At 35.8% G+C, this 22505-nt stretch overlaps 1 protein-coding gene across 4 annotated transcripts in view; it reads left to right on the top strand.

Annotated features, from left to right (window-relative positions):
• The window catches only part of MLIP (muscular LMNA interacting protein), a 154729-nt gene that overhangs the window by 119002 nt on the left and 13222 nt on the right, over window positions 1-22505 (top strand). For all 4 annotated transcript variants that reach the window (XM_012501894.2, XM_030803440.1, XM_030803439.1 and 1 more), the window contains one exon: window positions 353-556. In XM_012501894.2, coding sequence (XP_012357348.1) covers window positions 353-556 — 204 coding nt within the window. The remainder of the gene's footprint in view (window positions 1-352; window positions 557-22505) is intronic.

Raw genomic sequence — 22505 nt, 5'->3', positions numbered from 1 at the left:
CCATGAAGATGTTCCTAACCCCAGCCCACTTCTTTTGGATGGATTCTCTTCTTCCTTACACATATCTCCCCTTAATACTTTCAAAAATAAACCTGGTGCCCTTCAGGAGACATTCTGCAGGCACTTGTTTTGTTCTGCAGAAGAGGCTGGAAGCAGGGAATAAAAGGAATTTTTGAAAGAGACACACAATATACACTGAAAGCAGTTGTCTCATGAGGGACACTTCCTCATGAGGAGAGGTTTTCTTCTTGCTGGTAAGAGATTCTGACCTATGTCTATCATAGAACTAATTCCAAGCGTGCTTGACTTTTTTACACTAACATCCTCTTCTGCCTTTCTTCTTCCCCCCCAGGATGTAACAGTCCCTCCCAAGCCTGTCTCGCTCCATCCTTTATATCAGACTAAACTCTATCCTCCTGCTAAGTCACTGCTGCATCCACAGACCCTCTCGCATGCTGACTGTCTTGCCCCAGGACCCTTCAGTCATCTGTCCTTCTCCTTGAGTGATGAACAGGAGAATTCTCACACCCTCCTCAGTCCCAACGCATGCAACAAGGTGAGAACTCCTCCCCAAAATGAGGACTGTTCTGTGCTGTGAACCTTGATTATGCTTGACTTTTAAAACTTAAATGTGGAGGAAACTTATGTGTTAGGAATATTTAAATATTAAATATCTAAATGTATAAAGAATATTAAATATTTGTGTGAAAGCGCATTACCTTATAAGCAGATAATAATTGAACTTGGGAAATAATAAACATTTATATATTTTTCCAAAGTCATTCCCTGATTTGTATTTTTCACTGTTTCACGTTCTAACTCCATGGTGGAAATTCCAAGACATTTTTCAAAACCTCACAAAATGCCGTTATTAATTTATGTTCTAGTCTTAGTCCAGTGTTCCTAAAAAGCTTCTTTAAATTACAGTGCCTTGTTAAGGAGGCACTTATAATTAGAGTCAATGGGCAAAAAATGACTTAGAATTACTGTGGATATCTGCAAAATAATATTCATATTTTACTTTAAAATGTACCTATCTGCTTCACTGTGTATAGTAACGCAACGTGTAAAAAATAATGAAGTGTTTCATACCTGAAGTGTGTGTGTGTGTGCGTGTGCGCGTGTGTCTGTTTGAGTGTGTATGATACAAAACAAGTAAAAAATATTTATAGTTGACTTTGGAATTGAATCATAAATGTTTTCTAGGAACAAGCAATTAAACTACATGGGGCTTACATATAAGTGCCCTTTGCTCTTCTGATAAGGGCATCCTGGCTAGTACAGATGCTCAGACCCTGAAAATTTCCTTAAATAATTGACTGGTTAAACTTTAATTAAATCTTTTTGTGAAATTCAAAATCCTGTTTAAAAGCATTTATTCTACAAGATATCTATCTCCAATTAAATACATCTCTATACTTAGAAATCAATCAAGATCATCTTCCAGAATGTAGTTGGATAATACTCCTTGGAGCCTGAGGCATTTTTAAAGAAAAAAAATGTCAATAAACCCTGTCTAAATGCAAACAGTCATCTAAAAGCAAAAACTATAACACTATTATATAAGGAAAAATTAGATTTTTATATTTAATAGCTTCTATGACAACTGATCAATTTTGATTAAACAAATTTTAAAATATCCATTTTTTGCCAATAAATGTTTTTGGACAACATTCAATATGACATTTTTCTGACCTTCGTTTGTGTCCCACTCTTGGTCTAGAAAATAAGTATATGAGAGAAAGTATAATATTTTAAAAATTATTTTATATTATTTGAAATTCTTTCTGATTTAATATTTGCCAACAGCCATGAAATCCATTTAGTTATTTGATTTAATAATTCTGATAATAATGTTACCATTTTCTTATAAATTGTTATCTACGATAAGGTTATGATTTAATTTACAGATATCAATTACACGATATAGCTCATTCTTTTGATATTTTGAAAGTGTTTTCTGGAACTGTTCAGCAGGGATAGACTCTATTTCATCCGTATGTCAGCCTTTGTTTGGTTAGGCTGAGAAGAACAAAAGCTGTGTGAAATCAGACAACTATTTTCAGTCCACATAATCCTCATAATAGATTTTGTCTTTCTGAGTGTGAGATTTATTGATACTGAATAAAGAACCATTCATAACCAAACTAATAATAGTAATAATAATAAGATAGTAATGCAACATTTTTAATGGAATGTTCAATTGCTTAGTCTTGAATCTGTATTGCCTTATTAAAGTACATGAATTACCAATTTGATGTCTATGTTTACAAGCATTGTTTGTTAGATATTGGGTGAATAGCATACTAATTTATCAGGATTTTTTCTTTTTACTTGAAATAAGTTAATGCTTTTAATTGTAAGACATAATCTGTTATTTAATTAACTTTTCTCCAATACTCTAACATAATTCCCAATTCTGACCTTACAGCTTTGCCTACTGGCCTATCTCCAAACTCAAATCTTCCCATCCTTCCCTCTGGAGAAACATGCTGAACTTGTCTTACCAATCTTTAGCGTCCCTCTTCAACTGGGCTACAATAGGCATTCAACAGGTTGTATTCTTCTTCTGCTGAGTCTGCAGTGTGCACTCTTATCTTCTAAATTTTCATCAAACTCCTCATGTCCCAAATCTTCACCTTAATCCCTCCCTTACTTTTTTACTTTCAAGAGGGAACTTTATAACTGGGTGCATCATGTCCTATAAGGATGCTCAGGTACTTTCTTTTCATCCTGGAATAAAACAGTACAACTGCCTTCTTCACTTCCTTGCAGCCTCATGAAGGAAGTCATTCCTTTTACTTTCTTTTTTTTTTTTTTTTTAATTATACTTTAAGTTCTGGGATACATGTGCAGGACATGCAGGTTTGTTACATAGGTATACCTGTGCCACGGTGGTTTGCTGCACCCATCAACCCGTCATCTACATTAGGTATTTCTCCTAATGCTATCCCTCTCCTAGCTCCCCACCCCCCAACAGGGCCCGGTGTGTGATGTTCCCCTCTCTGTGTCCATGTGTTCTCATAGTTCAACTCCCACTTATGAGTGAGAACATGCAGAGTTTGGTTTTCTGTTCCTGTGTTAGTTTGCTGAGAATGATGGTTTCCAGCTTCATCCATGTCCCTACAAAAGACATGAAGTCATCCCTTTCTATGGCTGTACAGTATTCCATGGTGTATATGTGCCACATTTTCTTTATCCAGTCTGTCATCAATGGGCATTCGGGTTGGTTCCAAGTCTTTGCTATTGTGAATAGTGCTGCAATAAACATACGTGTGCATGTGTCTTTATAGTAGAATGATTTATAATTCTTTGGGTATATACCCAGTAATGGGATTGCTGGATCAAATGGTATTTCTGGTTCTAGATTCTTGAGGACTAGCCTCACTGTCTTCCACAATGGTTGAACTAATTTACACTCCCACCAACAGTGTAAAAGAGTTCTTTTCTCTCCATATCTTCTCCAGCCTCTGTTGTTTCCTGACTTTTTAATGATCACCGTTCTAACTGGCATGAGATCGTATCTCATTGTGATTTTGATTTGCATTTCTCTGATGACCAGTGATGATGAACTTTTTTTCATGTTTGTTGGCTGCATAAATGTCTTCTTTTGAGAAGTTTCTGTTCATATCCTTCACCCACTTTTTGATGGGGTTGTTTTTTTCTTGTAAATTTATTTAAGTTCCTTGTAGATTCTGGATATTAGCCCTTTGACAGAAGGATAGATTGTAAAAATTCTTTTATCCTTGAAAGAGATAGCCCAGCAGGTAAGAGGATGATGCCTCTAGTTCCTTCGTCTGAGGTTATTTCTTGACCCAACCCTTTTTAGATGGTGATATTGGGCAAGTCATTTAGCCTCTGAATGCCTCCGTTTACTCATTTTTAAAATGAGAATAGTAATAGTACCTACCTTATCAGAGTATTATGAAAATAAAATTGACAAATATGTGTAAAAGTGCCTGAAGATAACGAAAAACATATAAAAGTTAGATCTTATTATCACCAAGCTTTCTGGGATTGTCATTCTTACTGCTCTCCAAAATTGTCCATTCTTCTCCATTGGATTCCTCCTCTTTGTATGCAGAAGCCTAAAAAACAAAATAAAACAATACAAAAGGAGCACTTCATCCTTTTACTTGATGATGCTGCAAATCTATCAGTTTCAAAATTTTCTTTCTCTCAAAGTGGTCAATAGTCACTATCTCCATCCCCTTTCTACAAACTCACTCTTCAGCCCGTTCTTGAAAGCATTCTGACTTCCACATCTACCACTCTACTGAGATTGCTCTGTCAAGGGCAAACTGGCTTTCAGCAAATTCAGCTGAATTTCCTGACATAGTTGATCATTTCCTCTTGCATTTCTCTCCTCACTCTGCTCTTGGGATAATATGCACATTCTAACTTTCCGACTGCTCCTTCTTTGCTTTCTTTGTGAACACTTCTTGCTCCTCTACCTCTTCTTTCTAATTGCCTCACTTCAGCTATTTAGCCACTCACAGGCCTTAGTGATTATCTTAGTACTGATAAGTCTCAAATTCACACTTCCCATTCTGCTTCTCCACTGAGATTCGGTTTCATATCTTTAGCTGCTTGCTTATCATTTCCCCTAGGATGTCATGTTGTCACCTCAAACTCATCATTCATTTTGTCTCAAACTAGTTCTGCACTGGCTTTTCTACTTCTGTTATTAAAACCACAATTCTCAGTCCCCAAACTCAAAACTTCATTCATCTGTTATGCTTTATGCTTTTTCTGCTTTGTCCTTATATTGAGTCATTCACCAAGTCGAATGCATTCTTATATTTTCTCACACTAGTCTTTATTATTATTATTTTACTTTTCTTAAACTGATTTTCTTATTTTCCTCTAGGCACACCTTGGAAATTCCTTACTGTTCTACTTGTTCATGCATTTTTCCATATAAAATACTCTATTTTCTCCTTGCTTACACAAACCATTCTTGTACTTTAAGTCGGAGTTAAATTATCCCTCCTCTTTTGTGACATTTCTCCATGCCTCAGTACTCAAAATGATTTGTTTTCTCCTTTCAATTTCTATACTCTTTTCCTGTGCCAAGGCATCTCATGCATATTATAGGTCATCTTGTATTTATTTGTTGTGCTTGTCTTGGTGTCTATCTAGGGTGTGACATAATATGCTATTTCCCACTTTATAGGCAAGGTAGTAAAGATCTATTAATGATGAACAATTTCTACAATTACCTAACTTTTTCCCTAGGAGCCCCAGATGCTGGAATTATTATGATTATTTCTATTTCAAGTAAAGACTAAATCTGAGTCAACTTATGGATTTACCAGTTCATTTAGAATAATGTCACTCAGTTGAGGATATTTCTTTTATTGAAGGCTATATCCAGTTTCCACAGATCTGATGGAGTGTGTTGGGAGCATAGGTAGGGTGGGGTTGTGGAGGTAGGGGGCATCCGACCTTCTCCTGTGGTGTTCTCATTCCTTTCTGTTACATAACCATGAGCCGTATAATACATGGTTGCATCCTTTTTTCTTCAGTAGCATGGCATGTCCTTATCAACTGTAGGTCAGTTATTTCTGTGCCCCTACAGCTTACATGGGAGAACATTATTACCTGCTTGCTGGAGGCAAAGTGAACTTTGTGAAGCTGTCTCAGAACCATTCTCTCGGATGCCCTACATATCTTTCTCTGTTCTTCTGTTCGTGTCCCCTTTGCCATAGGGAACTCCAAAACAGTCCGTATTTGTGAGTTCATCTACTCACTAAAATTTATTTGTAACGCCAAATCAGCACTCATTGTGTTTGCTCTTCTAGTCATCTGTGGACATTCACAGAACAGGGAGAAATTCGAATCCTCTATGTTCCCAGCTCAGGTTGAACAAGGCAATGCTCTGCTTTCTTGCTGTCATGCTGTAAACAATTGTCCTTTTTAAAAGCCAGGTGCGGTGGCTCACGCCTGTAATCCCAGCACTTTGAGAGGCCAAGGCGGGTGGATCACCTGAGGTCAGGAGTTGCGACCAGCCTGGCCAACATGGTGAAACCACGTCTCTACTAAAAATACAAAAAATTAGCCAAGTGTGGTGGTGCACACCTGTAATCCCAGCTACTCAGGAGGCTGAAGTAGGAGAATTGCTTGAACCCGGGAGGCAGAGGTTGCAGTGAGCCGGGATCATGCCATTATACTCCAGCCTGGGTGATAAGAGTGAAACTCAGTCTTAAAAAAAAAAAAAAAATTGTCCTTTTTGCATTCTCTCTGGTATCATGTTTTTGTTTGCATCTCTGTGTGTTTTGTTGGTAATTTTGCTGTTTAAAATGGCCCCTAAGAATAGTGTTGAAGGGCTTTCTAATGTTCCTGTGCTCAAGAAGGCTGTGATGTGTCTTAAAGAGAAAATAAGTCTGTTAGGTAAGCTACTCTTAGGCTTGAGTTATAGTGCTGTTGGCCATGAGTTTGGTGCTAATGAATTAATAATATATTAAATATGTGTCGTTAAACAGTAAACACCCAAAAAACAGGTTATTTATTGATTGGTTAATGAAAATGTAACCAGAGACTTGCAATAACCTAATCCAGGTTTTCCCCAGGAGAAATGGTTTAGTATTCACGAATTCCATGCTCATGGAGGCTTTAAGGACATAACTGCTGTGAATAATCAATAATGAGGGTGATTGTACCTTTGTTTGGTTTTCTCTGAGAAGACCATCACTTATGAGTAGTTATTTTGGGAGGTGGTTCCAGGAAATGCCTTTTAGGGGAGGGGGGACTGAGACAAGGAGGAGAGGCATCTGGTAAAGGGTGTATGAGCAAGCAGGTGACCACTGTGGGGAACCGGAGCTTTATATGGCTGGGGAACTCTGGGAGCTGCTGCAGGGACACACAGCTCAGAGCCCTGCTGTCTGAGGGGTGGAGGAGGGAAATTCTGGCAGTCATTAATTGAGGAGAGGGGGTGGGGCAGCATCAATCCCCGGAAAGATCCCTGAGGCAAAGAAAAGTAGAAACAGGTAGTTTGAAGTTCAGAAGATGGTCGCTGCTTAAACATTAAGGACTGAGAAGGTATATGTGGCTCAATGACTTATATTACATGTATGTGTATAAAATATATACATATATATTCATGAAATTTTATGGTTATGATCTAATTTTGAAGTCCAGGCTCCTGCAGATCAAAACTTTGGCTGTTAAAACTTAAGGTGGTTCATGCCTGTAATCCCAACACTTTGAGAAGCCAAGGTGGGAGGATTGCTTGAGCCCAGGAGCCAGAGACCAGCCTGGACTACATAGGGAGACTGTGTCTCTACAAAAAAAAAAAAAAAAAATTTAGCTGGGCATGGTTTCGTGCACCTGTGGTCCCAGCTACTCAGGAGGCTGAGGCGGGAGGATTATTTGAGCCCAGGAAGTCGAGGCTGCACTGAACCATGATTGTGCCACCACATTCTGGGCTGTGCAACAAAGTGAGACCCTGTCACAAAAAGCAAACAAAAACAAAATGAAAGTCTTCAGGATATTTTCTTTATTTTTGATATATTATGCTTTAGACTATGTATATTGCTGAAACAAGAAAGGGTACAGAAGGTGTATCTGTGTGTGTGGGTTAATATTTTAAAATTGTATCTAATCTACTATAGTCATTTTGTCCATTTTCCCCCATTTTACAATGCATTTAAATTATTTTTTATCTTTGAAGGTAGCAGAGTACCATGTATAACACACCTGTTTATGTCCAGATGAAGGCCTACTGGAGTCCATTTTCTATTTCTAATTTTAAAAATTCAGCTTATTTAGGAAAATAATATTCTTTCTAGGCACCATAAATATGTGGGCACACGTGTCTCAGCTTACTTACCTGGCCCTGAGGTGAGAAAACTAACACACACATAAAGTCTCTAAGTAGAAGGCTTATCACTGTCCGTGACTTTTCTTCTTTCCTCCATTCACGCCTTCTCATTTCTTTTATCTTCTCCTCTCATAATTTCCAAGGTATACCTCTCTTTTTAAGTCACCCTAAAATTCCAATTCTTCTGGCCTACTTTCAATATTCCCACTTAATTACTCAGTTTTATGCACTTTGTTCTCTTTTCTTATTCCAACTACATTTTCTCCCTTTTATTTAGCGTAGCTACAAGCCACGTAGACAGGAAGTTATCACTTATTGTTTTCTCCCTTGAGTCTCTACTCTGCCAGTTTGCACCAGCAAACAAACGAGAAACACATGGCCAGTCTGTGAATAGAAACTAGAGGAGTGAGGACTGAGCCTTCACAGTCAGGATGGCTTTTCTGATGTGTTGGCAGAAGCAAAGCTGAGATTTCCTAAGCAAGAAGGCTCTTGCAGTGAAAGCTTGAGAGGTTTTACAAGCAAAAACAGGATCTTTATAGACAGAGAGACAGCTTTAAAGCCCCAGGAGAAAATTCACAGCCATCCTTGAGGATATTTTTTCTTTCATTTAAAAAAATTGTTTGATGCCAAGTTTGTGACAGTGGAGCCATTTTATTTCACTTTTAGTTTTCTAAAAATGCATGATCTTTGTGTGTTGTTTGTAACCATACACTATTTTATTTCAAGTCTGCTTCTGTCTCATGAAAGAGATAAATAAGTATGGCAGATTTCTTCACATGTACTGTAGATTCTTCCCTTTCTTCCACTGCTCTTAAATCCTATTGTAAATTTTTGTGCAAGGGCTAGTTCTAGATTTCTCTAGCCTTTCCATTTGCATATTTCAGTATTTATATCTGGAGTAGTCTCTTAAAAAATCTCTACCACTATAGCTTTCACTTCATAGCCAGAGCAGACTGTTCATATCCTACCTCTCCATTCTTCTTGCCCAGAACCCCTCGTAGCCTGAACACTCTCACTCACAGACCCTAGGCTGTTGTCATTGCTAGAGGTCAGGGCATGACCTTTAAGATCTCTCACATAGACAGGAAAATGTATACTCCTATGTAGATGATCATGTGTTCTGATCAGTCTGGGCCATTTAAACATATATATATATATATATATACACACACACATACACACACGTACACATATATGAATAGAAACATTATATATGTATATGATGTTTTGTTCTATTTTTTGAAGAATTTTATTTTTTAAATAGTTTTGAGGCTGGGTGCAGTGGCTCATGCCTGTAATCCCAGCACTTTGGGATGCTGAGGTATGCTGATCATTTGAGGTCAGGAATTCAAGACCAGCCTGACCAACATCCAACATGGTGAAACCCCGTCTCTACTAAAAATACAAAAAAAAAAAAAAATTAGCTGGGCATGGTGGCACATGCCTCTAGTCCTAGCCACTAGGGAGGCTGAGGCAGGAGAATCACTTGAACCCAGGAGGTGGAGGTTGCAGTGAGGCAGGATTGCACTACTGCACTCCAGTCTGGGTGACAGAGCAAGATTCTGTCTAAAAATAAAAAATAAAAAATAGAATTAAAAAAAGTGTTTTGAAAAGAAATATTTATGTCTACCACTATAATAAACCCTTCCAGTCAATAAATATTTTTAAAATTATATGATTTCAATATTTTTAGTGCCCCTCTTTTTATCAGAATGTCCTGTTTGATCAGTAAGCATAAAGTCACTCTCACAGTGAAATGCAAGTTAAAATTCATCTGCAGAGTCTATTTGTAATCAGCCATCAGTTTCTGAATTTATTTTGTAGAATCAATGAATTGTTGTATGCCTATACTTGAAAAAGTAATTCAGACTCTTGCTTTAACTTTCTTACCTGTGAAATGACAAACAACAACAACAACAAAAAAATAGAATCACTATTATAGAACTGTTACCAGGATCAAGCGATATATAAAAGTATTCAGCTTTATACATTTTTTAGCATCTAGCTATTACAGTAGAATTTTGGTACTGGGGTGAAGAAACAATCCATCAGTATAACTTGTAGGCCGTTACTCTCATCTTAAATACCTTTTTCCTTTTATTATGGCCTTTTTTTATTGCTTTCTGATTTGTTCACATATGTATTTCCTTTAATTCCCATTTCTCACTCTTCTTTGCTTTCTGCCCCCAGAGAAATATTCTAAACTATGTGATGTGTATGTTTGTGCATTTTCTTTCGAAAGTTGCAGTGTTATTTTGTGTGCATATGACATAATTTATGTAACTGTTATTGTGCCACACATTTCACTCTCTTCCTGCGGGTTTCTGTCTCTTCAGCTGTAATAGTAGGACATTTAGTTCAGTTTCAAAACCCTAACTTTAGGACTCAGATTGGGCTGTTTGCTTCAGAATTATCTGGGGAGCTTTAGAAAAATGCAGATTCCTGGCCAGGCACGGTGGCTCACGCCTGTAATCCCAGCACTTTGGGAGGCTGAGGCAGGCTGATCATGAGGTCTGGAGTTCCAGACCATCCTGGCCAACATGGTGAAACGCCGTCTCTACTAAAAAAACAAAAAATGAGCCGGGCGTGGTGGCGTGCACCTGTAGTCCCAGCTACTCGAGAGGCTGAGGCAGGAGAATTGCTTGAACCCAGGAGGTGGAGGTTGCAGTGAGCCCAAATCGCGCCACTGCACTCCAGCCTGGCGACAGAGTGAGACTCCGTCTCAAAAAAGAAAAAAAAAAGAAAAAAAAAAAGAAAAAAGAACAAAGCAGATTCCTAAGCCTACTTACAACTTAAAAAATTTAGAAATCCCAAGAACTGGGTGACCTCAAAGTTTTCACCTCATAGAAAACACTATGCTTCCCCTATAATAACAGACATTTCTTTTTTTTGCCTTTTAAATTCTCTAATGATTCAGCAAGAAAATGAACTTTCTTATAAAAAACTTTAAAAGAAAAATTATATTGGCATGTTTATAAGTACTAGATTATAATTATTTTTTCCTCATATAACTCCTAGTAAGTAAAAGGAAACACAACTGTTAAATTAAATATATATGGAGAGAGTATATGTATATATACTATAATATAGTATATACTGTAATGTATCTAGTATATTGGCTTAGGATTTTTTTATTAGAATAAATTATGAAATATTGGGTTTAGCTGTTAATCAAAATTGTCCCCATGTGCTTGTAATGTTTACAATTGGGCCTGAGTGTTTACACATTCAGTATTCATAGACTTACTGAATCAGAAGGTGTATAACTTTTTCTGGTATGCTACTTCAGTTATTAAAAGTCCTTTCTCTTTGAAAAAAATACCATAGCTGCCAACATGTACTTTCTTATGATTTCCTTTTTTAAAAAATTAAAGTGACCTTTTCATAAAGATATTTTAACTTATAGCAATTATTTATATTAGAATTATGTTTTTGCTAAAAAATATGGAGCATTTACTTATAATATATTTTACCTTTATGATATGTCAACAGAATATTTACTGATCATTTTTTCTTAGCCTTTTTTCTAAGCAGCTGCTCTTGAGATTGTAGATTAAGAATAAAGAAGGAATATAACTTGTCTGAAATGAAAAAGGGGGAGGAGAGTGAGCAAATAGATGTATTTTCAGTTCAATTATACGCGTTATTTCTGTCTTCTCTATGTAAAGAATCACTCCACTTATAATAAGGCAAGGGAGAATCATCTGTTAGAATAGTGAGACAGCCTACCTAGCAAAATGTATTCTGAATGAGAAATGCACATGTAGGAAATAGGAGAAATGAAAAACAATAGCAATAGGCAGCTAACTCCTTTCGTTTCCCCATCACAGAGGATTAGGGGTTGGCATACCTACTCTGGAACCTCTGGTGAGTTCTCATGGTGGTCCGATGTTGTGTGAATGAGGTAGGAGGACAGAGAAAGGAAAGAAACTTTCATGTCCAGAGTGGGTAGGTGGGAGAGGCCCCTTCACAAGCTGGCTTTAGCCTGCTTCCTAAGCCACGAGCATTCTTTTCTTAAACTCCTTGGATATTTCACCCTGTAAACATTGAAGGTTGACTTTCCTTGTTCATTTCTTCTTCTACTTACTTATTTTCAAATTTAGTCCGTGTGTAAAGTTTATATTGGTAACGTTATTGAGAGCATGTACATTGGTATTATCGTTGCATTGCTACTCAGAGAATTGACCTTGTAAATCTGCAGAAATCCAATAAAAACTCAAATATTAATATTACAGGCATATTTTCAAGCATGGGTTGATTTTTTTTGGTAGCTCCTCTGAAATGTTTTTTGCCAGAGGTTTCTTCTGATATTTTAACAAAGATCAATCAACAAGAGTTAATAGAGATTATGACTTATCTGGAGAAAGGAAAATCTAAAGTAATTCTAACCTTCCCCTACTGCTTTAAAGGCTGAGAGGGCTTTGAAATAACAACTTATTTTTCTAATACATGCTGTAAATATTTAAAGATGTGAAAAATCTTTTATGAGTATTTGTTAAGAATAAAGAAACAGCTCTTTGAGATAAGAGTCTACAATTGTACATAGCTTCAAAATTAGAAAAATGAACATTAAGTGATTTGGTTCAAGGTTACCAAAACCTTGACTAACTAATAGCCTAATTTCTTACTAAAAACAAAAAGCATAGACTTTGCAACATTTTTGTTCCAACTTAAAGTCTAGGAACTCAGGAGTCTGGAAGTTGACAAAACACATTTATTCATTTCATAAAGATGTATTGAATATCTGTTAGGTGTAAAACACTGTGTTTGTGCTGGCCATGCACTGGAAAGCCAGCAGACAGAGACATGGGGGCCTTTTCCAAGTCCTTATTTTCTACATAGGGAAAACAGAAATTAAAGAAGAAAAAAATTCAATGCTTAGTGATAACTGTTACAACTGCCATGCAAGAGACATTTGGGCAGGTATGAGTATATGTATCAGAGGTCCTGATCCAGTCTGATGAATCAGGAAAGACTTAATGAGAAAATGGTGTTGAATTTGAGGCCTGAAAAGAAATGAAGGCTGGGAGTGGGCTGGGCATTCCAGCTAGAGGGGGCAGCAAAAGGAACAGGGCAAACTTGAGAAAACGAAAGCAGGCCAGAGCATTGAAGAAGCAACTGGAATCAGAAACTATAATGTGAAGTTAGCATCAATTAAGATTACTAGATAGCTTCCACCTTCCTAAGCATAATGAGTTATCTGAACTGGGGGGAAAAAGCAGGGAGTGAGTTGAGAAGTCACTGAAATTTTATAAGGAGCATATTTAGAAAAAGTAGACAACATTCCACTTCACATGCAGCATTTTATTTAGATTTTAAGACAATCATAGGCCGGGCGCGGTGGCTCATGCTTGTAATCCCAGCACTTTGGGAGGCCGAGGCGGGCGGATCACGAGGTCAGGAGATCGAGACCACCGTGAAACTCCGTCTCTACTAAAAATACAAAAAATTAGCTGGGCGTGGTGGCGGGTGCCTGTAGTCCCAGCTACTCGGAGAGGCTGAGGCAGGAGAATGGCGTGAATCCGGGAGGCGGAGCTTGCAGTGAGCCGAGATTGCGCCACTGCACTCCAGCCTGGGCGACAGAGCGAGACTCCGTCTCAAAAAAAAAAAAAAAAAAAAAAATCATGCAGTAGGGTTTAGTTTATTTTTTCTTTTACATATGAAGAAACTGAAGCTCAGAAAGTATATATAATTTGTACAAAATTTTGCAGAATAGCTTAAAAGCTGATGCTTGATTAATTTTCTTTGAGACACCTCCCTAACGTCTATCAATAAAGCGGCATTACCACCTTCACCATCACCACCACCGGGAATCACGCACAGGCTTCCATTTGGTCAAACGCAGCACCATATATGTAAATCAGGTCTAGAACTAACCGCTGAGGCCATCTGACTTCCTTCAGTCTGCAGATAAGAAAACTGAAGCCCAAAGATGCAAAGTGACATACCCAAGGCTATGGCATGAGTTACTGGCAGAGCCTGGGCTTATGAATTCCACAATGCTTTTCACATTTCATCTCCAGGCAACAACATTCTTTTGGCAGAACTTTCCACTTTGCAAAGGTTAGTGGCTAAGAGAACAACTAAACATCTAGTACTCTGACAAAATTGTACTGAGGCAGCCACATTTATTGAAAAAAGTCATCTTGAATTTTGGAGGCAAAAACATCCCTCAAACCTCCTCATTAATAATGTTCGTTTATGTTCTAACTTTATGTGTGATTAGAAATCTGTGTGAATAAACCAAGGTAATTTATTTTCAATCATCATAGAAATAAACAGCTTTGCTCTCAATTCTAAAACCTTTCTGACAAGTTTTAAAGATAATGGAGACTAGACAGCTCTCGAGATGATTTAAAATATAAAATATTTGAGATTGTTGGAATTGGAAAAAAGACTTTATCAAACATAAAATGGGTTTTTAAAAATGTTTTAAGATTTTTTAGGAAACCAAAACATGTACACTGTTTGACGATGCCAAATTGTTTTCAAAATGAATGAATGTGTTTAATACATTCACAAAGAACATTCTGTTCAAAATGACTAAATGCAAATTAATTTGATTTTTAACATTAAAAAATGAACGTCAATGAGCAGATATTTTAAGATAAGTGGTTTTGCAAAATGAATTATCAATCACTTTTAGCTAGGTTCTCCACTAGAGGGCAAAAAGAGCATTTCAACAGAATACATGCCTTAATGACAGGCTGGAATCTGAAACTGGGCATGTTTCTGGTTATCTAATTACCAGTCTTAAAGTGTACTTAATTAATCATAAAACAGTTGACTTTTAAATTTTTTTCCAGGAAACTGAGAACAATCAATTTCTTTTACATATTTCTCTTTTTAGCTTAATCTTAGTAGCAAGAACACCTGCCCCGAGCTCATGTGTTGTCTGGCATTGGACATATAGTATCTAGCTGGAATTTTTCACTGTAACATTTTTAAATAAAATCATTTAAGAAATTAGGAATTTGATAATTGGAAAGAGATGTATGGTTGCAGGTAGGCAGGATAACAGTTTTAGTGAAGAAAAGTATACTTTGAGAAACATGATTTTTAAAGCTCTTGTAAAATAACATGCTGGCCTTTGGAATTTACTGACTGTGCTTGTATTTTATGGACAGAGAGAAAATAAACTGCCATCCATTTGCACCTTGTTCTGATGGAGGCACTAAGGGATAATGAGCTCTCTGTATTTCACCACACACATCTGCCACCTGTCCCTTCTCCTTCATGTGATATTTTAAATCAGGTTCCTCAAAAGCCAACCCTGAGACAGGGGTTCAGATATTGGTGATTTATTGAGGGAGGGTTCTTCAGAAAAGCTTCCTGTGAAGAAGGGAGTGAATTCAAATAAAAGCTGAGCAAATGTGACTTCAGTTCAAGGCCAGCCTTGGCTTAATTCATAGGGAGAAGGCTCTAGAGAATAAATTGCAGAGTTATCCACACCTGATGCAAAGGAGCTACCCTTTTATGCCCTTTACCAGTCAGCCATTGGCTGTAGGCAGTAGGATGACAGAGAGTCAAGTAACTCAGGGTTAGGACAATTGTCTTAGCTGAGTGAATGCACAGTTGAAGGAAGCAGCTGTGAGCCATGCATTATTAACCCTGAAATACAATAAAAACCAGGATAGAAGCATTTTATCTTTGCAAATTGAGTTTTAAAAATACATATTTTGTCTACCTTTGAACATAATTGCTTGTCTAACCTTCTTGAAAAGCTATTATTTGTTTTTTTAGAACAGTTTTTTAGGTTGCGCCACATGAAACTGCCATTATTCAGTAGCTTTTTACCTACACAAATATCAATTTTATCAGTTTCATATAGTTCAATCTAGTTGTCTCATTGCCTTAATGTATTTTGTGATCCTTTTACATATCCCATGCAACAAAATCTATTTTCATTATGTAATATTTGCACAGCCAAGGAGTCTCTTATTTTGAAACTTCAGGGCAAAATTTTTCTATGTTGCTTTATCTTGCTTAATGTGACCACTGTTTTACTCCTTTCGCCAAAATATGAGCATAAAATTCTTTCAGATTGCTAAATTTGTTGTTTACTGATGTGTGACTAATGAAAGCACAGCTCAGACATTTAACTTACAGCCATCAAATAATGATACCCACTCGCCTTCATATAAGCCATATGTTCCATAAGTTCCATGAATCAAATGGAAATCTCTTTTGGGGAACAAGAATATGACTGTGAGGGTGGGCTCTTCCTCAGGCTTTATAAAAATATTTATTTAGCTACCATTAGACATCAAACAATTTCTTAGCTTTATGAAGGCGTTCAAATGAAGTGTAAGACCACAACTTGCTTTCAAAGCATTAGAAGTCCAACACTGGAAAATCTTAATACTTTGAGGCTCTATTTTTAGGAATATATGTTTATGATAGTCATATTTTCTGGTTCATTGATTTTATTACCAGTATATAATATCTTTTTTTCTGTCCCTTATAGCATTTCTTCTTGAATTCCATTTTTAAGATAATAAAATTACTATTTAAGTTTTAGTTTGGTTCATATTGAAAGACAGATCTTTTTCCTACTTTGATTTTCAAATTTGTATGACTTCTATTTGTGTGTGTGTCTCTTGTTGTCTAGATATTTTCTGATCTTGATTTTTTTTTATCTTGAGAGATTTCTCTTAATACCTGAGATTGTCTCGTTACATAACCTTAATTCTGCCATATTATCACATTTATGGTAACTTACCTGTTATTTCTGCTTTTCAGTTTTTTATTGGAAAGGTGTAGTTTTAATTTACTGGTTTAAAATGTATTTAACCTTTTTTTGCTGTTGATGGTCCTTAAGGTCTGTATTCGTATTTATGTGCCTGTATCAATATCTGTATCTTCTTCTCGTAAGACAAGTCCATTTGGTCCCTTCCATTGCCTCCCATCACATGGATAGTGTTCAATTCTAGGTGTTTATTTCTGGCATATTATGGTTATAGTTTCTCTCTTTCTTTTTCATAGTAATTCATGATTTGTTCTGTTTTGTTTTTATGGTAGCAACACGCTTAATCAGATTGCTTTATTACCCTTTCTTCCCATATTTCCTGTGGCTTCCTCCTGTATGTCTTTCTCTTTTTATTTAAGTCCTTGACCCAAGAAAGTTTTTAAGACAGGTTTTTATTTAGCAAATATTCCAAGGCCTTGAATGCCTGAGAATATATTTTAATCATCCCATATTTGAATGAACTTTTAACAGTTTATAAAATCCCAGGTGATATCGTAGGCAAATTTGGCAGTACTATGAACATTTTTCTTCTAATTCTCAAAAGATCTCACTCTGGGATGGCTGAAACTGACTGACGGTGGAGAGTTTTCTTTAAGGGCTTCTTAGCGATCAGTAAATACCTCATTTATTTTATCCTTTGAAATTTGAATAAAAAACCGTCATAGCTGTTAGTTTGTGGTTCTAGCAAGAACATAGCTGGAAGTAAAAGAAGACAGATTCTCCAGAAGGAAGATTTTAGACTTCATCAGTTGGCTCAGGAATGGCCACAATCTAAGACCAAGTTAGAGTGCCTGACAGGACCATATAGTTAGACCATGTAGGGCAAGAAGTGGAGGTGGAAGGAAAACACCGGGTGTACTGACAGTTTAAAGGCATTATACATAAAGGAGATGGTAAAAGGGTCAGAAAAAGCTTACATAATTTTGAAGTGTAGTTTGAAACAATGCATAGGAAGGTGTGGGAATGGAGGAATGTGGCCCAATGCCAGGAAGATGGGGCTGGCAGGCACCATATAGAAAGAAACCCTTCTGTTACCTATAGACATACAGTCCTTAGCTCATCTGCCTGCCAACCAACCACATACCCTCTCCCTCCTCAACCAACTCTTGGCCCCCACATCCTTAGTGATGCTCTTGGGGGTGTACTGTTAGAGGAGAGTGGAATGGGATCTTGTACGGGGTCTAAGGTGAGAGGGGATGGCTTGACCCTATCACGGTCATACCTATTTCTTTTCTTAAATACTCTTCCAAATCCTTGCAACACATCAATTGACATCTGTTGATATTACACCTGGGATCTGGGATAGATTTCCTGCAACTTAGAGGTAACTGGTGGCAAATTAGGAAGACCTTGGATGGGATTAACGTGGGGGCGGGATTCCAAAAATATTTATGAACTCAAGAGTATTAATACGCAGCTGTTTATATTCTATTTTATGTCACACTGGAATAAGAGGTACAATATTCCTTAAAATCTATAGAAGATTAAAAACGGAGAGAGAAAAATATTCCACCAATATTTTATTTTGTGAAGAAATAGACATTTGATTTATGATTGTACTAGACTGGTATGATATTGAAAACAATTGAAAATGATGTTTTGCCTGTAGTACTAAGTAACGAAGTGTTCTCTTAAAGGACAGACAAAAAGAACAACAAATATGCTTCCTCGTCAATTCCAATTTCGACTTCTGGAATTTGTTTTGAGATCTGAAATGGTGTTAGAATACATGTTTTACTCTGTTTTCATTATAACCTGGGAGCTGTGCACTGAAAAAAGTGAATGGTGTAGTTAATCCCCTTAGGGAAGTGGTTTTCCAGTTGAGAAAGAAACAACTCTAGATGAAAAATGTAAGTCAACAATAGGATGTGGTATTTGTTTTTTAACAGGCTGGACATACGATAATGAACAGACAAAAATTCCCTTACACTGATGTCTAGAAAGTGGTCTTTGGAAGAAGAAATTCGAACATGCCTTAAGTCTTTATCTCTTGGGATGGAAGAGGAAAGGCCAAGAATAAAAATAGTATAATTTGGGAGTTTTCAGTCATATTTCAGATCTATCACAAAGATCAGGACAGAAAATTCCTATGTTTTCTTATTAGTATTCTTAGAATTGAGACTCCAATATAACAATATTAATGACCGATATTCAGCAATGAGTGTTTGGTGGGCTTATGAAACAATTAACATGCATTTCAACAGAATATATCAACCAACATGTATTATCAAGTGAGTATATAATAACCAAGGGAATACACAAAAGAATGTTGTGAAAGTTAATAGTTTGTAACAGTTCACACAAGGAATAAATAAGCAGAACTAATAACCAATATTAAGGATTCCAGTTAAGATTGGGGAGTTCATTTTACCATCCCCATCGGCATAACTTCTACCTCAGCTATGGCTCAGTGCAGGAGATGCCATAAAGAAGACCTTTATTTCTGAGATAGCATCATTTATCAATCAATAGATTTTTTTGCTTAAGCATCATGGAACCAGTGAATTATCCAAATAAAAGAGGAACTGAAACTCATCTATTTAGGGCCCAGACTTTAAAGATGAAAAAACTAAAGCCCAGACACGAAGTGATTTTCCCCAGGTCACAAAGGGAATTAATTAGATAGACAAACTTGGGAACCTGTGGACATCACCACAAATATATGCTCTACTTTTAAATTCTGAAAATAAATATTTAAATCCTAAAAATAAATTTTAATAAATGTTGTAATATATTTTTGATATTTGGTCTAATACAGATTAAATCTTTAAGACATATAGCCAATTCTTTTTTTGATATGAGAGGCATATTTCTAACTATCATTGAGAGGAGCTTTTTCCCCATAGCACGTATTATCCACAGGCCTCAATAAAGAAAAAACTCAGAGCACTGCCTATGTTTTATTCCAGGGTATAGAATTGTGAGCAGTAAAACCAATCAACTAGTGTTTGGTGCACACTGCTAGGATATGATGAGACCTATTATCAAGAAGCTTGCAGTCTTTTGGGGAAATGAGGAAAACACACACACACACACACACACACACATATATGCACACAAACATATATATTATATGTTTATTTACTTTTAAGTTTGGGGGTCCATTTGCAGGTTTGTTACATAGGTAAATGTATGTTAAGGGGATTTGTCATACAGATTATTTCCTCAGCCAGGTATTAAGCCTAGTATTCATGAGTTGTTTTTCCTGACTGTCTCCATCCTCCCACCCTCCACCCTCTGATAGGCCGGTGTCTGTTCCCTTTTATGTGTCCATGTGCTCTCATCATTTAGCTCCCACTTACAAGTGAGAACATGCAGTATTTGGTTGTCTTTTCCTGTGTTATTTCACTAAGGATGATGCCTCCAACAATCACGTGATAAAAAGCCCAGCATCACTGATCATTAGAGAAATGCAAATCAAAACCACAATGAGATACCATCTTATACCAGTCAGAATGGGTATTATTAAAAAGTCAAAAAATAACAGATGCTGGCGAGGTTGTGGAGAAAAAGAAACACTTATACAGTGTTGGTGGGAGTGCAAATTAGTTCAACCATGTGGAAGACAGTGTGGAAATTCCTCAAAGACCTAGAGACACAAATACCTTTTGACCCAGCAACCTCATTACTGGGTATATACCCAAAGGAATATAAATCATTCTATTATGAAGACACATGCATGTGTGTGATCACTGCAGCACTATTCACAATAGCAAAGACATGGAATTAACCCAAATGCCCATCAATGATAGACTGGATGAAGAAAATTTGGTACATATACACCATGGAATACTACACAGTCATAAAACGGAATGAGATCATGTCCTTTACAGGAAAACTCATATTTAACAGTTTTCATCCATTTAATAAGCACTTTCAAGGGCTTACAGATGACACTGAAGTGAAGTTGATGCATACAAATTCTTCATAGTAATTCTCTGTCCTCAGTTTCTGACATCTCTCTCTCACTCATTTTACCCATCCACCTGAATTTTCTCCCTGTTTTTCAATCAGCCCAATTGTGAGTAATTTCTTCTCAGCGACTAATTCCATATGCACTCATCATGCTTCTTATTCCTATGAGGTAGCATCCCTGAAATTTCAGCCTCTGGGAAAAATATGCCTTCATCCTTTTAGTTTAGGTTAGATTCATCTATTATGAACCCCGATAAGACTCAGTCCTTTACTTCCTAACACATTATTTTGTGTTTGTACTTATATATTCCTGAGTATATAATTACTATCTGTCTCTCCTGCTAGACTGTAGTCTTCAAGGCAGGTGACAATGTCTGTTCACTGATTGTTATATCCCTAACATCTAGCCAAGTGCCTGACCTATTAGCAGGTACTTAATAATCAAATATGTGGTAAATGATCTAACTATACAACTCCAATGTATCTGAATTTGATTAGGACATTTTGAATATAGTTAATTTTAGTTGGAATAGATAAATATTTGAAACAAATTCATTTCATCAATTCGCACAAAGATATTGGCAATGGCTTTACTATTCAACCTGTGGTAGCATCAGCACCAGCTGACAGCCTGTCATAAATGCAGAATCTCAGGCCCCTCTCCACACCTACCCTGCCAGAATCTGAGATTTACAGATTTCCTGGGTTCCTCTAGCGCACTGTGATATGTTGTAAATCAGGGATTAAAAACACAAATAACACAAATACTTTATTGGGCTAGGCATATCTCCAAAGTGAATGAAACAAGCCGGATATATATATATAAATATATATGTATAAAAATATAAATATATATATATAAAATATAAATATATATATAAATATATAAATATATATAAATATATATAAATATATAAATAAATATATACAAATATATAAATATATAAATATATATAAATATATAAATAAATATATATAAATATATAAATATATATAAATATATAAGTAAATATATATAATATATAAATATATATAAATATATTTGTATATATTTATATATATTTATATATATATATAAATATATATATAAATATACATATTATATAAAAATATCCATATTATATATATAAATATATATAAATTATATATAAAAAATATATAAAAATATATATAAATATATAAATATATATAAATATATTATAAATATATATAAATATATTATAAATATATAAATATAAATATATTATATATAGAGAGAGATACTAATTATATAATCAGGAATATATAGGTACAAACACAATATATACATAATATAAAATATATATTATATAATATAATATATGTAATATATAACATATAATATAAATACAATGTATATCATAATATATAATATATAAATGTATAACATATATAATGATAATAAATATAACCTATAACATATTATCATGATATGTATATAATCATGATTATGTACATAATCATGATAATAGGTAACCTCTGACCTTTGGCCTCCTCATAGGAGTGGTGGGGACTATGTTTATATGAGATCTTTAGCTTCATCTAAAAGGCACAGGCTACTGTCCAGAGTCACAAAATTGCAAGGTTAGTGTTGGAAGATCTTTGAACAGTTCAAGAGAAACCAGAAATACAAACCTGCATGTATAACATGTGGACTTAAACACTGACTACTAAATTTAATTCTTTTTAAAGCAAAAGAAATATGAGGATCAAATAGAGCTCACTTGTGTGATAGCTCTACCTGAAGGATCTTCAGTTTTCAAAATCTCATACAAAGGATATCTTTTAGGCATTCAGTTAACACTTCCTAAGGCTTCACTAATTCAGAATTCTTTAATTTTACAAGTCAGAAAACTGTTTCTTTTCTGTAGCCATCGAATTCTTCCTTTCTTTTATTAATTTATTCATTCAATACTCATTCAGTGTCTACTCTGTGCTGGTTGGGTCCTATGCTAAGTACAGAACAACTAACAATGAGTTAGTTTTAGTGATTTGTAATCT

Source organism: Nomascus leucogenys, chromosome 22a, assembly GCF_006542625.1.
Source record: "Nomascus leucogenys isolate Asia chromosome 22a, Asia_NLE_v1, whole genome shotgun sequence".
In the NCBI taxonomy this organism is placed as follows: Eukaryota; Metazoa; Chordata; class Mammalia; order Primates; family Hylobatidae; genus Nomascus; species Nomascus leucogenys.
This window is presented reverse-complemented; position numbering and strand designations above follow the sequence as displayed.